Source organism: Phaseolus vulgaris, chromosome 11, assembly GCF_000499845.2.
Source record: "Phaseolus vulgaris cultivar G19833 chromosome 11, P. vulgaris v2.0, whole genome shotgun sequence".
NCBI classification, from domain to species: Eukaryota; Viridiplantae; Streptophyta; class Magnoliopsida; order Fabales; family Fabaceae; genus Phaseolus; species Phaseolus vulgaris.
Genome location: NC_023749.2, coordinates 27,157,447 through 27,174,310, shown reverse-complemented (window position 1 = coordinate 27,174,310; position 16,864 = coordinate 27,157,447). Strand labels below are relative to the sequence as shown.

Below are 16,864 nucleotides of genomic sequence, written 5' to 3'. Positions count from 1 at the left end.
GCATGGTGTCGTTGAACAACGAAGTAGTAGATGGAAAGGTCGTTCCTGCTGAAGACTAATCAACTCCACCTCATCTGCTACTTTATGATTTCCCTTGTATATATCTTGTAATAAACTCGCGCCTATGTATTCTTAACAGATACTCATTTCAATCACAAGGCTTGGATATTCTCTCCCCTGACTCCTTTTAAGCGCTTTAACCTTCTTTGCATGTTTAACTTTGTCGGATTTAACTTAGTGATTTTGCAAACGCGACTTTTGACGTAACTGCCTCGAGCCAATCCAAACTTAAGCAATAATCACTTTAAACAACTTGTACTCTTAAGGCAGCTAACCTTATTGCAAGAATACCCTTCAAGCAACGAACTGTAACTCAATCATTGGCTCAAACAACGTCCCACTCGACCTGCTTTATCAAACAAGTCTTTCAACCTTCTCGCCGTCGTTTAAACTCTTCCCGATCGCCAAGACCTCTTGGTAACATCAGCTTTTCCCAGCCTCATGCTTTGGCAATCGTTTCTTTATCTGGGGTAGAAGTGCCCTTTGGGATCTTCCTTTGCCCCCCTGAACTTCAGAGCAAAAGACCGGCTGACTAGGCGTTCTCTTCGAACCTACCTTAGCCACCTTTCAAGCTTCTTCCACCCTCTTCGCCATACCTGAACTCGTTCGAGACGAGAAGGATTTTATCTTGCCTATGCTCGCACGTAAGCGAGAAGGTCTTTTAACTCGCCTGAACTCGCTCAACGGCGAGAAGGACTTTATCTGGTGCCTCAACTTGCCCAGGGTGTACATCCCCTCCCCCCTGGATGCACTGAGGACCTTTTCTTTCTCTCGCCTGCACTCGCTCGGCGGCGAGGAGGTCTTTAACTGGCCTTAGCTCGCACAACGGCGATAAGGACTTTACCTGGTGCCTCAACTTGCCCAGGGTGTACATCTCCTCCCCCCTGGATGCACTGAGGACCTTTTCTTTCTCTCGCCTGCACTCGCTTGGCGGCGAGGAGGTCTTTAACTGGCCTTAGCTCGCACAACGGCGATAAGGACTTTATCTGGTGCCTCAACTTGCCTAGGGTGTACATCTCCTCCCCCCTGGATGCACTGAGGACCTTTTCTTTCTCTCGCCTGCACTCGCTCGGCGGCGAGGAGGTCTTTAACTTGCCTCAGGACGCGCGAGAGCGTTGAGGTCTTTTATCTGGTGCCTCCGATCGCCGAAAGACGATGAGGACTTTGAAAACTTAACTGGTGCCTCCAATCGCCGAAAAACGATGAGGACTTAAAACTTAACTGGTGCCTCCAATCGCCGAAAAACGATGAGGACTTAAAACTTAACTGGTGCCTCCAATCGCCGAAAAACGATGAGGACTTAAAACCTTTTAGAAAGCACGCGATATATCTTTTCTTGCCTTAAATCATGTACAAATGACAAGGTCTTTCTTCAAAACTTTTGAAAATAGCACACATGCAATCTGAAAACACCTTATACTTCGAAAACTCTTCTTTTATTGGGTGGCCTCATTAAAAACCCTCCTTAGGGAAACAAGAGTGCCCCCTTCAAACTGTTTTAACAGAGACATTGTAATATAACATTGTGTTTGTCTTCACTTACAAAGCTCTTAACTATAGTACAACTTCAGGTGCGTGGTGTTCCAGGTGCGAGGAATCGCCCCTCCTTCCAGCGTCTCTAAGCGGTAGGCGCCGTTCCCGAGCGCCTCGGTTATTCTGAACGGTCCAGTGCACTTGGGTGACAGTTTATTCTCCATCTCGTATTGGTGGGCCTTCCTCATCACCAAGTCGCCCTCTCTAAACTGCCTTGGCATCACCTTCGAGTTGTATCTTCGTTCAACCCTTCTCTTCACGGCCTCAGCCTTCAATCTCGCCTCTTCCCTGACCTCATCCAGCAGATCCAGGTTCAGCCTTCTCTCTTCATTCGAATCTTCCTCTACGAAGTTCTGGAATCTCGGCGAGCTCTCCTGGATCTCCACTGGAATCATGGCATCACACCCATAGACCAAGCTAAACGGGGTCTCATGGGTTCCTGACTGCTCGGTGGTGTGGTACGCCCAGACTATACGAGGCACCTCCTCAGCCCAACTTCCCTTGGCTTTCTCAAGCCTTCTCTTCAAACCTCTCAACAACACCCGATTAGCTGATTCCACCTGGCCATTTGTTTGAGGGTGCTCGACGGATGCAAACACTTGTTGAATTCCCACCCCTTCGCAAAGCTTCTTCAACAGGTGGCTTGCAAACTGCGTCCCATTATCTGACACCAGGCGCTTAGGCACTCCAAACCGGCACACGATGTTCTTCCATACAAAACCTTCGATCTTGTGTGCGGTGATCTGGGCCACTGGTTCTGCTTCAATCCACTTGGTGAAATACTCAATCGCCACCACCAAGTACTTCATTTGCCTGATCGCCAGCGGGAAAGGTCCCAGGATGTCGATTCCCCAAGTATGAAACGGCCAAGGGCTATAGATCGACTTCAACTCCTCGGGAGGTGCCTTATGCCAATCGGCGTGCTGCTGGCATTGTTTACAACATTGGGCATATTTCTTGCAATCTTCTCTCATGGATGGCCAGTAGTAGCCTGCACGGAGAGTCCTCGCGGCCAGAGCCCGACCCCCGACGTGGCTTCCGCATATACCTTCGTGGAGCTCTGCCATGATTCTCGTGCACTTCTCGCCGTGTATACATTCCAGGAGTGGGTGAGTGAACCCAAACTTGTACAGATCGCCATCAATCAATGTGTACTTGCTAGAATTTTTCTTTACCTTCCTAGCCTCTGTCGGATCCAGCGGGAGGAGGCCATCTGCCAGGCACCGCTTGTACTGTGTTATCCAAGTGTCTGGCTCACGGTCGGCGCAGACCTGCATCACGTCCACCTTCTCTCCTCGACATGCTCTAATTCTCGGCGATCTCAAAGTTTCTTGCGTCAAAGACTTATGGCTTCTCGCTGCTCTCTCCGTCGACTTGCTTATCTGAAGGACCAGGTGATCTGCTACAAATGCCCTCGGCGTCTTCAGAGTTTCTTGAATCACCGTCCTCTGCCTACCCCCCTTGCCTGAGCTGGCGAGCTTAGCAAGCAAGTCAGCTCGGGCATTCTGCTCTCTGGGCACATGTACTACTTCAAAGGAGGCAAAGGAACTCTTCAATTCCTGCACATACGCCAAGTAAGCCGCCATTTGTGGATCTTTAGCCTAGAACTCGCCTGTTACTTGCCCTGTGACTAGCAGCGAGTCACTCTTAGCCATCAGCACCCTAGCTCCCATCTCCTTGGCCAGCAAAATCCCGGCGATCAGCGCCTCATACTCTGCTTGATTGTTGCTGGCTTTAAAGGCAAACCTCAAAGATTGTTCGATCAGCACGCCGTTTGGTCCTTCCAAGATGACTCCAGCACCGCTACCCTGCTGGTTCGACGATCCATCCACCGAGAGCACCCAACGGAAATCGTCTCCTTCAACCCGCGCCGCCTCTGATGAGAGCTCGACCACGAAATCTGCAAAGATTTGCCCCTTGATCGGGCCTCGAGGCTCGTACTTAATATCAAACTCTGACAACTCTACCGCCCACTTCACCATCCTTCCCGCAACGTCGGGTTTCTTCAAGACCTTCTGGATGGGCAGGTCAGTCATCACCAGTATTGTGAAACTGTGGAAGTAGTGGCGCAACCTCCTCGCCGAAAACACCACAGCCAGCGCAGCCTTCTCCAGGGCCTGATATCTCGTTTCTGGGCCCTGCAACACCTTGCTCACAAAATAAATAGGCTTCTGGGCCTGATCTTGATCCTGGGCGAGCACCGCACTCACCGCCCTCTCAGTTACAGCAAAATACAACCTGAGAGGGATCCCCACCAGCGGTTTGCACAGAACCGGCGGGCTCGCCAGATACTCCTTCAGTTTAACGAAAGCTTCCTCGCATTCTTTCGTCCAAGCGAACTTGTTATTGCGCCGCAGACACTGAAAATAGGGGTGCCCCTTTTCTCCGCTAGCTGACACGAAGCGAGATAGGGCTGCCATCCGACCTGTCAGCTGCTGGACTTCTTTCACTGTAGCCGGGCTTCTCATCGCCAAGATGGCGGCACACTTGTCTGGGTTAGCTTCTATCCCCCTTTCAGTCAAGAGAAAACCCAAAAACTTTCCAGCCTCCACGCCGAAAATGCATTTCTCCGGGTTGAGCTTTAACTTGAACTTGGCGATCGTCGTGAACAATTCTTCCAAGTCTGCAACGTGCTTGCTTTTCTCCTGCGAGGTCACGACCATGTCATCGACGTAGGCTTGCACGTTCCTTCCCAGCATCGGTGCAAGTACTCGATCCATCAACCTCTGGTACGTGGCCCCCGCGTTCTTCAGCCCAAACGGCATCACCTTATAGCAGTAGCACGACCTCTCCGTCATGAAGGCTGTTTTTTCTTCATCCATGGGGTGCATCTTGATCTGATTATAGCCCGAGAAGGCATCTAGGAAACTCAGCAGCTTGCACCCTGCAGCACTATCAACCAGGGCATCGATGCTTGGTAAAGGATACGAATCCTTCGGGCAGGCCTTGTTCAAGTCGGTGAAATCGACGCACATGCGCCATTTCCCATTACTCTTCCTCACTAGTACGACATTTGCCAACCATTCAGGGTACTGGACTTCCCTGATGTGGCCTGCAGCGAGGAGTTTCTGTGTTTCATCCCTGATCGCCTGCCTCCTCTCCTCGTTGAATTTTCTTCTCCTTTGTCGCACCGGTCTCACCAAATTGTCCATCGCCAGATGATGGCACAAGAAGTCGGGATCAATCCCGGGCATGTCCGAAGCGGACCACGCAAACGCATCCAGATGCCGCTCAATCACCTTGGCGATCTGGTCCTGGAGATCGACCTCCAGAGATCTTCCCAGCTTGAAGATTTTTCCTCCGATCTCCTTTTCGAGCCACTGCTCGACAGGTTTAGGCCTGGACTCTCTGGCGATCACCGCCCTGGCGATTCCCTGTTCCCTTGCCTCCTCGGGACGATTCCGCGCCTCTTCCTCCTCCAGGCCAGCATTCCTCTCCCCTAGCTCAGCGTCTACCATCTCTACATCCCTTCCGGCGGCCTCCTCTGTTACCGGCGGTCTGGGCTTCACACCGGGAGGTGGGGTGGTTGTTACATAACTCACTGATCTTTTGTTTTTCAGGCTATTCTCATAGCACCTTTTCGCCTCTTTCTGATCAGACTTGATCGTGATCACCACCCCTTCCATGGACGGCAACTTTACCTTCATGTGCCGAGTCGACGGAATGGCGCCTATCCTGTTAAGAGTGGGCCTTCCCAACAGGATGTTATATGCTGAAGGGGCGTTTACGATGAGGTACTTGATTTTCTCCGTCCTCGACCCAGCCTCATCTGTAAACGTGGTTCTCAGCTCAATGTACCCCCTGACCTCCACCTGGTCGCCAGCGAACCCATATAAGCACCCTCCATAGGGCCTTAGCTGGTCAAGGGGCAATTCCAGCTGCGTGAAAGTCGGCCAGAACATCACGTCTGCCGAGCTTCCTTGGTCCACCAGAACTCTGTGGACCTTCCTTCCCGCCGTAACCAACGAAATAACTATGGGATCGTTGTCATGAGGCACAACGTCCCGAAGATCCTGCTTTGTGAACGTAATGTCCACTTCCGGCGAGTGATCTTCAAACATGTCCACTGTCATCACCGATCGCGCATACTTTTTCCTCTGCGATGCGGTGCATCCACCACCTGAGAAACCCCCTGCAATGGTGTGGATCTCCCCATGGATAGGCATCTCGTGTTGCTGGGCTTCCCCACCTGCTGGCTGGGAACTCGACGCTCCCCCCGTCCTCCTGTCCAGCAGATAGTCATTTAAGAACCCGCTCTTAACCAGATCGTCGAGCTGGTATCCTAAAGACAAACACGAGTCCAAAGTGTGGCCAAAACACTGGTGGAACTCACACCAGGCGTCCGGCTTTGACCCCAGCACCTTGTCGCCCACCTTCTCAGGCGCTTTCAACCTAGCAGATATGTTAGGGATAGCGATCAGGTCCGCTAGTCCCATGACAAATTTGTGCTTAGGCGGGTGATTGTACTCCCGGCGTGCTGGTTGCTGGCGTGCTGGTTGTTGGCGCGCTTGGCTTCTTCCCTTGTTTCTCCTGTCGTAAGGATGGCGAGTCCTCTGGTCTTTTCTGGCCGCCGCCGCCGTTTCCAGCACCCTCTGCGGCTGGATCCTGGTCTGGGCGCGTGGCCTGGCGGGAGCCACGCTGCCTCTCTTCTCGGCGACTTCACTCTCGTCGGCGATGTGGGCCACCGCAAGTCGCCTGACTTCAGCAAACGTCGCTGGATGAGCCCTGATCAAGGCCTTGCAGAATGGCCCTGGCTGCACGCCCTTCTTGAAGGCATAGACCAGCATTTCTTCATCCTTGGCCGGCGATCTGACCATCTGCGCTCCGAAGCGATTGAGGTAGTCTCTGAGGGACTCCCCATGGTACTGCCTTATATCAAACAGATCATAGGACACCCTGGGCGGTGCCTTATTCACAATGTACTGCTCGACAAAGATTTTCGAGAACTGTTGAAAATTGGTTATGTGGCCGTTAGGCAAGCTCACAAACCACTCCATCGCCGTTCCCTGGAGCGTACTCACGAACATCTTGCAGTAGACGGCGTCTGACCCTCCCGACAGCATCATCTGCGTGTGGAACGTGGTCAGATGAGCCTCTGGATCCTCCACGCCGGTAAAGACAGCTTTAACCGGAACCATGCTCGTGGGAATAGGCGTGTCGGTAATCGCCTGAACGAAAGGCATTGGGAAAACACGAGGTGGCGTCGACGGCGCCACCTCTTCAGCAGAAGAACGTCCTTGCTGCTCCTGAAGAGCTCGACGCAGCTCCTCAGTCACCTTGCTGAGTTCCTCGTTCCTGGCGCGAGAGGCGACCAGGTCCTCATGTATCCTCGCCTGCTCTACGCGCGAGGCTTCCACAGTTGCCTGCAACGAGCGCATCATCTCTGCCATCTACGCCATGGTCATGGCGGTGTCGCCTTCAGCAGCGACAGGCGCCACGGGACTGGAACGATTGCTTCTCATTTTTCTCATTAACTTCAGCGAATCACAGGAAAACAGCAAACAACACTTCAGCCTCGATCGAATCAGCGATCAATCGGAGAAACAGAGCGAAACAGTGCAAGAAAACTCAAGAACACCGTAAGCCTTCAAAGAAAACCACGACTTCGCCAGAAACCACCGCTTCCCCGCGAACAACCAAACAAACGAAAGAACTCGAACTTCCACCAAACAGATTACGCGTAAGCCGCAGAAAACCTTACTCCACCGATCGAAAAGCCAAACGAACGGTTCAAAACGCAAATTCACCGAACGAAACTCAAAGAAACTGCGGACGACGGTTGCACCAGCACACAACCACGCAGAAAACCTCGAACTTCCAAGAACTCACGCTGTGGATGGGAGCAAGTTTTACAGGGCCCCACGGTGGGCGCCTGGTGATCCTGCCTGTTGACTGGAACGCTGGAGAATGCCTCGTCAAAGGATCGACGTGCGCACCGCTTCTCACCTTCGTTCCTCTCCGGGATCTACTTCAAGAACCTGCAAAGAAACGATACGGCGCCGCTGCGGCCGATCGCACTCCGACGCTCAAGTCAGTGACGGTATCACCAAAAACTAAGAGAACTAGAACCGTGCAAATCCTCTCTCACAATCAGCTCTATCACTCGCAAGCGTAAAGTGTATGAACTGAACGTGCGTACCTCAGAAAGTCTGTTAAGAACTCTTATATACCTGGTGGCTTTCTCTCTCCTGGCAGTTACAAACTTGGACACGTGGCTCGCATCCAACTGTACACGTGCCATCATCTGGAGGCTCCCTGACTTGGCGCTGCTTCTGCTCTCATTTTGGCTAAGTTACTTATGCATGGTACTGCCCAGTGCATAGCTAACTTAGGAGTGCGATCTATACTGGAACTGGCGAGTTAGGGGCCTTCATACACCTTCCCTGTGGTCTCGCCGGCCGCCTTCATAATCTGCTTCTCCTTCATCTTCGGCGATGTGCTTGTTCTGGCGATCTCCGACTGCTTGGTCGCCTGGGTCTACATCTGGCGACTTCATCTTCAACCTGGCGATCGCCTATTCTGGTAAGCTGGAAGTCGGAACACGCCAGCTTAACAACTGGTGACTACACGTGTCCCCCAACTTCCTTCCTTCTGCCAACCTGGCGCCTTGTCAACACGCCTACACTGTAGCAGGATGCCACGTCATCACACCCGACCACCAGGGCGGTACAAATATCATTAAAATAAATAAATTAATTATAGGAGGAAATAAGTGATTAACCTTTTTATTTAATTGGAATAAGATTATGCATCTATAATAATAAGGTTGTAATTATTTTTAACTACGTATAATAATTTGTGGGATGGCCATGTCATGTTCGGACAGTGGACAACAGTATATGACGTCGTTAGTGGATAGAGCTTAATCCTTGCCACGTGGTGGGTCCCACACCTTTATGTCATGCCACGAGCCCATGACGCTTAATTTGTCGCTTTTCATTGTTAATAACGTGTCTCGCTACGCACTTGTTCCACATTTTCTTTTCTTTTTTTTCTATTGTTTTCCCTTCACAATTTCAATTCATCTCATTAACATCAAACGAAAAATTTTATAATGTTTAAAAATATTTTCACGTTCTCTCTTCCTTAATACTATGAAATATCTTTTAAAATAAAAGATTGACAAAACTCTTAACTCTAAAATAAATAATACATAAAATTGATTATAACAATATTATCTTAATCTATTTAAGATCAGAATATTCACACCCTCTTTTGTAATGTTTAAAAATATTCCCTCATTCTCTCTTCCTTGATTCAAGTACAAATGCTTATGAAATTAGTGTCTTAATTGCATTTATTTTATTTTATTTTAAATGTTGCAGAGCATTTAGTCCAACACTAGCAGCAGTGTTTTGCAGAGTGGGATGTTTCAAAAGTGCCAAGTGGGGATGGCCGTCCAAAACCCACAACGTAGAAAATAAAAATACGAAGTGACAACCTCAAACGTAAGACGACCAAATAACACCGCGTAATCTTAGAAACTTAGAAAAATAAAATAATAATATTAAAAATAAGCTTATTTGCAGTTGACGTTACAAGCTAATGACCCTTTCAAATCATCAACAACTCAACCCACTCTTTCTTTCCCCTTTATATTCACCCTCCATAACCAAAATCAAACAAACTCACACTCACACAACACCATCTTCTTTTTCTTCTTCTTCTCTCTCTTTAGAAATCATTAACTTCCTCAAAAGTAAAACATCATGCAACAAGCAATTCCTTATAGGTCATGGCAACCTCTCATCTCATCTTCCCCCACCACTCACTTCACTACTATCAACAACACCACTAACATTACTCCCTCCTTTGTTTCCACCAAAATGGTGCCAAACATGGTCTTAGAGAACGCGGTTATAGTCTTCGCTAGGCGTGGTTGTTGCATGAGCCACGTGGTGAACCGATTGCTTTTGGGTCTTGGGGTGAACCCTGCCATGCACGAGGTGGAGGAGCATGACGAAGTGGGTGTGGTTAGAGAATTGGAAGCAATTGTGGGTGGCAACGAAAACAAGATGCAGTTTCCTGCGGTTTTTATTGGTGGGAAATTGTTTGGGGGATTGGATCGAGTTATGGCCACTCATATTTCTGGGGAATTGGTTCCAATACTCAAAGAAGCACGAGCTCTATGGCTCTAGAATTTTCCATTTTCCTTTTTTATTAATTTTGTGTTAGTTTCGGGGATATGTTCCTTCTCTTTGGGAGGAGGTTGTAGAGAAAAAATAGTAATGTAATGAAAAATTTGTGTTTTTCCATGAATTTGATACGGAAATTTAATATGGTGTTTGTGAATGCAGAGTTGTTTACTTACAGTGGAGAAGACTCCCATTAGACTAATGGTTTAAGTTATCATACTTAGGAAAGTGGAAAGAGATAGAATAGAATAAATAAAATGACGCGTCATCAGATAACAGATTACGTACTATATATATACTTCAACGTCCAAATCATTTCACAAATACTAAATTTTTATATAGAAAAACTAGGGATATTTGTTATAGGAGTTGATAGCATTTGAAGGAACTTATTATCCAATTTATTAAAAAATATTAAATTAGATCGAGTTGAATTTTGTATTTTTTTTATATTAAATTTGATTTAACTAAACACTCGTAGAAAAATTATTTTTAACGTTTCTAGCGGTTTTAACCCCGCGCGTTATCCACCGTTTACTTTTATTATGCAACGTCGTTAATAGAATATCAGCAATTTTGAGTAATTCTTGAAAGTTTAAATTTTACCGGAGGTTCTATAAACCATTGTTATTACCAGGGGTTCTGTAAACACCTGTTATTACAAAGGTTTTGTAAATTCCCGTTATTACAGGGGATTTGTAAAATCCCGTTTTTATCAAGAGTTTTGTAAACCACCGTTATTACCAGGGGTTTGCAAAACCCCCGTTATTACAAGGAGTTTGTGAAATCCTATTATTACCAAGGAGTTAATGGTATTTTAATATTATTAAAGGAAAAGAAAGAATAGGGTAAATCCCTTCTGTATATTGAACATGTTCCTGCCGGTTGACTTGGATCACCTTCGTGCGTAGCTACGAACTACGCTTCTAGGACTCCTTCGCTTTCGTTCCAGCTTCACCTTCTACCTCCAGCGAATACCTGAAACAGAGAGACAAATGGGCGCCCTCGTGGCCGTTTGCACTCCGACGCTCAAGTCAGTTATGGCAGAAAACACCGTGACACTTCTTGTCGCAGAACACCACCAGCTCAGTGCTCAAAGAAGTGTGTAACTAAATTCTCTCTCTCTCTGAGTTCACTTGTGTGTAAATTGTGAAAACGTACCTTATTCTGCTTGTGGCAAAGCCTTATATACCTTTGCCCGTGTTTCTGCCACGTGTCTACCTCTAACTTAAGCCTATCTGTGGGTGCAGCCTCACGACACTGTAGCCCAAACTTAGGGAAATCCCAGTGTGTAAGGTAATTCTCCTGGAGTGCATCCCGCGCGGGGGTGACTGCTTGGGTGCCAACTCATGCGCCCATCCTCTGAGTCATCCGCCCTAGGGGATCTTTTGCCTTCCTTACGTACCATACATGCGGATTGCCTCCTGGGATGTGACCCTCTCATGGGTCGTCTTTGCCCCGGTGGCTTTCCATCGGTGGTGCGTACTTGCCGCGTCTCTACACTCTATGCACGGATCCCTTGTGAGTGGGGCTTCTTCTTTCTGGTGCTGGAGGTGTGGCTTGAAAACCACCTTTCCTCACCTACCATTACTGTTTGGGGTACCGAGGCCCGAGGCCTCCACGCCCCTACCGTGTCGCCTCCTACTGTGCCGCCTCCTCCACGATCACTCCTACCTGTAGGTATCGTGGGGGGACACCCTCTATGTTGACTTTGGTCAACGCCCGAGGACGGGTCGGTACACAAGCCCCCTAGTCTTGATCTGACAACTGCTTAGCGAAAAGACTAAGGCCTCGCCCTACCGTCCTACGTGGCATTCTATGACAAGACACTTTGTGTTATGAAGTGACACTTTCTGTTCATGCGGTAATCCATAAACGCGTGGCCCAATTGCACGGCCATGACTTAACGCCTCTTGTGCTTCTTAAGTTTACGTTAAACTCTTTGAAAACGCGCTCTTAGACACTGTTCCATCATTTATGCTAACGTTTGCACTCTTCATCTTCTTCCTCAAGCTTTCGCTGATCCTTCTTCGCAAAAACTGAGACTTTCACTGATTAACGCAAAAAGGTACGATTTTTCTCAATCGTTTGCTCTTATCTCTCGATATTCTGCTCTGATAAATTGTCTGGGACTGTTTAAACTTTCGCATTTCTCGCTTTCGTCTGCATTTCCTTCGTTCCCCTGTTTCTCTGGGTTTTCTCGCATTGGGTAGAGTTTCTGAGTTTCCCTAGTTTTGCACCATAGCCCCCCTTGCTGAACCGTTGCCTTTTCTTTTTACCCAGCTTCTTCGACCATGGCGAGAACCAAAGTCACGGCCAACCCACCACCTCCTTTCATAAATTACAAAGCTTCTTACTCTTGGGCCTCCGATAGGCTCCTTGCCGAATCTTCCACCCTACTCAGCGCTGAAGACTAGAGGGCCCATTGTTATAGCGACCCTGTAGGGAAAGCGTTTGGGAGGGAACACGATGCTTATATTTATGTTCGCCCTTGCACTACCGGCGAACTTGTTTGTGTTGACGATCGCTCCAACAACGGGGAGCCGTTCTTCTTCTTTTACCAAACGGTGTTCAAGCGCATAGGGCAACGTCTTCCCTTTAACAACTTCGAGATGGAGCTCCTCACGGAATTGAACGTGGCTCCTGCCCAGCTGCATCCCAACAACTGGGCCTTCATCAGAGCCTTCTCCCTCCTTCTAGGACATTTTGGCCTCACCCCTTCAGTTGACGTGTTCCTTCACTTTTTTGAAGCCAAAAGCCTTGGAAACAACCTCTGGGTGAGCCTGAGCAGGGTCACTGGGAGGGTTCTCTTTACCCTCTTTCAACAATCCTACAAGGGATTCAGAGGAAAATTCTTCAGGGTGTGCGCCTCTGACTACGACCGCACAGCCCTTGACGGCTTCCCACTATACTGGGTGAAGGAACTCAAGTTCGACAAGGCCAAGTCTCTAAACGAGCTTTCATCAGCTGGTCGCGAAATGTGCCAGGTCTTGGCCAGCTTGGGCATTGTCTTCAATACAGCTGACCTCATCAAGCATGGGCGCGACCCTACTGCCCTTGCCAACTATTTGGGTATAGGAACTCGCTCTCCCGCCTCCTACGCATATACCACGCATACGCTTTCCCATTTACCTTTTAACTCGCATGCATGTTTAACTGATAACTGATGTTGCTTCAACTGATTCTCATGTCTTAGTTTGTTCATACTTTCCTAACTTCATTCTTATCCACTCCCTTCTGGTGCAGCCATGGTGATGACCCAAGAGAAACGCACCCGGCTGGCTGGGCTCTTGACCCGTGGTGCTGCTGCAAACAAAGCGGGTCCTTCTGCGCCCCCTACCTCTATCACCACGCCCCTAGCAGCTTCCAAGCCTACCCTGCCAACAGCTATTTCCCCTCGATCAATCCCCGCCCCTGCTTCTCCAAGGGTTGCACCGGTTTCTACAGCTCCAATCAAGGCTATCCCTTTGGCCACGGTTAGAGCTGTTTTACCTCAAGCCCCTTTGAACGAAGGGGTGGTACACATTGCATCGGATGAAGAGGAAGAATCCGTTGGGGGTCCTGCCTTCAAGAGGAGGAAGACTACAATGGTGGGCACGTCCCACTCATCTTCTGCAAGGGTTCCCACCAACCTCCAGGGTAATCCCCCGAGCCCGAGCGCCCCCTCTCCACCACCCCCTATTGCTCTCGAGGAAGAAGTGGAGACTACCCCCGAACCCCCTCCTGCAACCGCCCCTGAGCTCCCCATGGTCGTCTAGCATTTTCTAAGAGGGTGGCGGCAAGAGAGCTTGGGGAGCTCAGCAACTGACGAGGCGCTGCAGGAGAGTGTGTTCTTCAGCCTCGGGGGCCATACCGCACGTGTCCATTCCTCCCTCCAACAAGCCGTAGAGAAACGACAAGCCTTGGCGGATGAGGTGGAAAAGATGAAGGAGCAGCTAGCCCAACAATTTCAACGCTCCTTTGCTCAAGAGGTCGCACTAAACGAAGAGTTGGGGGTGCTCCGGAAGGCTAAGTTGGATGCCAACAAGAAAATTCACAAGCAAGGCCAGGAGTATGCCACTCTCTTGGGCAAGGTGGTGCCTCTGCGGGTTGAGATAGAGGATCTCAAAGACGCCCTCAAGGAAAAGGGTGAAAAGATGGCCAACCTTGAGGAGCGCTCGGTTACTCGAGAGGTGCAACTAGGTAAGGTTGAGAGCAAGTTGGCTGACAAGACCCAGGCCCTGGCTGGGTGCCAACAAGAGTTGGAAGAGAAAATCGAGGCCCTCGCCCAAGCCGAAGAGGAAACAACCGCCCAAGCTGAGAAGGCCAAGGGGGTCGAGGATGAACTCTTTACTAACGCCTCGGAGGCCTATGGTGCGGGATTCGAAGATGCTCTGGCCTAGGTGGCCTACAAGCACCCTGAGGTGGACATTGCGTTCTTCATCCTAGCCAACCATGTGGTCGATGGCGATATCGTGCCTCGCCCCCTTTGAACTCTTTATCTTTTTCTCTTCATGTCGTAACTCTTCATGACACATTGACATTATGATGCTAGTTTATCTTTTAACTTAATTGCTCATTTGACTTGCACATTTCTGCTTTGTGTGCCCACCTGCCTTCTTTTACTTGTGTCCTTTGCTGACATCGTTTCTGCTACTAACCTCTAGATAACGCTTTTAGGGCTCCAAACTTAAAACTTAGGTAGCACGCTATCTCGACCTTCTTCTTTAACTTGCTTCAACGAATTGCTAAGGTGGGGAATGTGCACGTACCTTTCTACTGTCCTCGACCCTTTCCTTTTACCCCATCGTGGGGACTTCTTCACTTGGTTTTTACTTGTTCTTCATGGTCTTGAGGCGCCTAGCCTCACGAGCGTTACTGGCCTCAACATCGCTCAAAGGCGAAGGAGGACTTATCTTGGCCGAAGCCTACTATTCATGCTTGGTGCCCACGCTCGAGAAGGCGCCCCCCATCGCCCTCTCTCGAGGTGTCTAAACACCAGGTCAACAGGTATGCTTGGTGCCCACGCCCGAGGAGAGGCTTGCTAGAAAGCAGCGCCGTTTCGTCCTCGGTGTGTCTAAACACCAAAGCAACCAGTTCACCATCGATCAGTCCTTATAACTTGCGCTTGGATGCCCACGCCCGAGGAAAGGCTTGCTACAAAGCAGCGCCGTTTCGTCCTCGGTGTGTCTAAACATCAAGGCAATCAGTGCACTTGGCACCCACGCTCGTAGGAGGCGCCCCCCGTCGCTCTCTCCTACGAGGTATCTAAACACCAAAATGACCAGGAACTTGGTGCTCACGCCCAAGGAGGAGGTGTCCCGAGGGATAACGCTACTCCTGTTTGGGGTGTACCCACACCAAGACGCCCGACTCTTCACTGATTTCGAACTTTCTTTCGCCCTTGATGCCCACGCTCGAGGGAGGCGCCCTCGCGACTCCCCTTGAGGTGTCTAAACATCAAGGTCGTGGGTTTGTTTCTTACTGAACCACGTTATCTTTACTTAGTGTCTCCTTACATCGTAATAATAAAAAAACTCTCAAACTGGCTTTTAATTGGGTGACCTCATTAAAAAACCCTCGAAAGGGAAAAAGAGTGTCCCCTTGAACTATATACAACATAAAGTATTTAACTAAAATAGAACTTCAGGTTTGCCGCGTTCCAAGTGCGCGGGATGGCGCCTCCCTCCAGAGTCTCAAGCTTGTATGATCCATTCCCCCGAGCCTCGGTTACCCTGAAGGGACCGGTCCACTTGGGGGATAGCTTGTTCTCCAATTCATACGGATGAGCCTTTCGCATGACCAAGTCAGCCACCTGGAACTGCCGGGTCTTTACCTTGGAGCTGTACTGGTGCTCCACTCTTCTTTTTACTGCCTCAGCTTTGATCATCGCCTCCTCTCTGGCTTCGTCCAGCAGATCCAGATTCACCCTCCTTTCTTCGTTGGACTCTTTGGCCACAAAACTTTGGAAACGTGGCGAGCTCTCATGGATATCCACCAGGATCATCGCATCTGATCCGTATACCAAGCTAAACGGCGTCTCCATGGTGGACTCCACCTGTTCGTTCGTCTGGGGGTGCTCGACAGACGCGAACACCTGCTTTATGCCAACCTATGCACATAGCTTGCCCAGCTGCTAGCTGGCGAACTGTGTCCCATTGTCGGAGACGAGGCGCCTTGGTACGCTAAAACGACATACTATATTCTTCCATACAAAATGCTGAACTTTGTGAGCCGTGATCTGCGCCACTGGCTCGGCTTCAATCCACTTTGTGAAGTATTTGTTGGCTACTATCAAATACTTCATTTATCTTACCGCCAGCGGGAAGGGTCCCAGGATGTCAATTCCCCAATTATGGAAAGGCCACGAACTGTAGACGGACCTCAACTCTTCTGACGGCGCCTTGTGCCAGTCGGCGTGCTGTTGGCACTGCTTACAGCGCTGGGTGTGCCTTACACAATCTTCTCTTACCGTCGGCCAGTAGAACCCTACGCGCACGACCGTCGATGTTAAAGATCTTCCCCCAACGTGGCTCCCACAGATCCCCTCGTGCAGCTCAGTCATTATTCTCGTACATTCATCTCCGCTTACGCACGTCAAGATTAGGTGTGTGAACCCGTGTCTGAACAATGCTCCATCCACGAGGGTGTACCTTGCAGAGTTTCTTTTTATCTTCTTGCCCTCCTCGGGCTCTACTGGGAGTATCCCATTGGCGAGGTAGCGCCTATAGGGCGTCATCCACGTGTCCCCTTCTTCAAGGACGCACACTTGCATGGGGTCCTTTCCTACTGGTGAGATCGGGTAAATGCTTACGCTGGGGGTTTTCGCCGTGTCCTGAGTCAACGATCGATGACTCCTCGCCCTTCCTTTAGACGCGTTGATCTGGAGGACGTTCACCCTGTTATCTGCGAAAAATGTTCGCGGCGTTTTGAGGGTCTCCTGTATGACCGTCCTCTGCCTTCTACCCTTGCCCGAGCTGGCCAGCTTGGCGATCAGGTCAGCACGGGCATTCTGCTCCCTTGGGACGTGCACCAGCTTGAACGCCACGAACGCTCCCTTCAGAACTTGAACATAACTTAAGTACGCAGTCATCTGTGGATCTTTGACTTGGTACTCCCTGGTTACCTGTCCCGTGGCCAACTGCGAATCACTCTTC

The 16,864-nt window shown here is 49.6% G+C and overlaps 2 protein-coding genes across 2 annotated transcripts; both read left to right on the top strand.

Moving 5' to 3' along the window:
- The first annotated feature begins 9,076 nt into the window (after nt 1-9,076).
- On the top strand, nt 9,077-9,885 carry LOC137828828 (glutaredoxin-C9-like). Its single transcript, XM_068635553.1, has one exon. It carries the CDS (start codon nt 9,303-9,305, stop codon nt 9,729-9,731), a length of 429 nt encoding a protein of 142 aa, XP_068491654.1. The 5' UTR covers nt 9,077-9,302; the 3' UTR covers nt 9,732-9,885.
- Nucleotides 9,886-13,651: 3,766 nt separating this feature from the next.
- Nucleotides 13,652-14,110, top strand: LOC137838383 (uncharacterized). Its single transcript, XM_068647629.1, has one exon. The coding sequence runs from the start codon at nt 13,652-13,654 to the stop codon at nt 14,108-14,110; it is 459 nt and encodes a 152-aa protein (XP_068503730.1).
- The last annotated feature ends 2,754 nt before the right edge of the window (nt 14,111-16,864 follow it).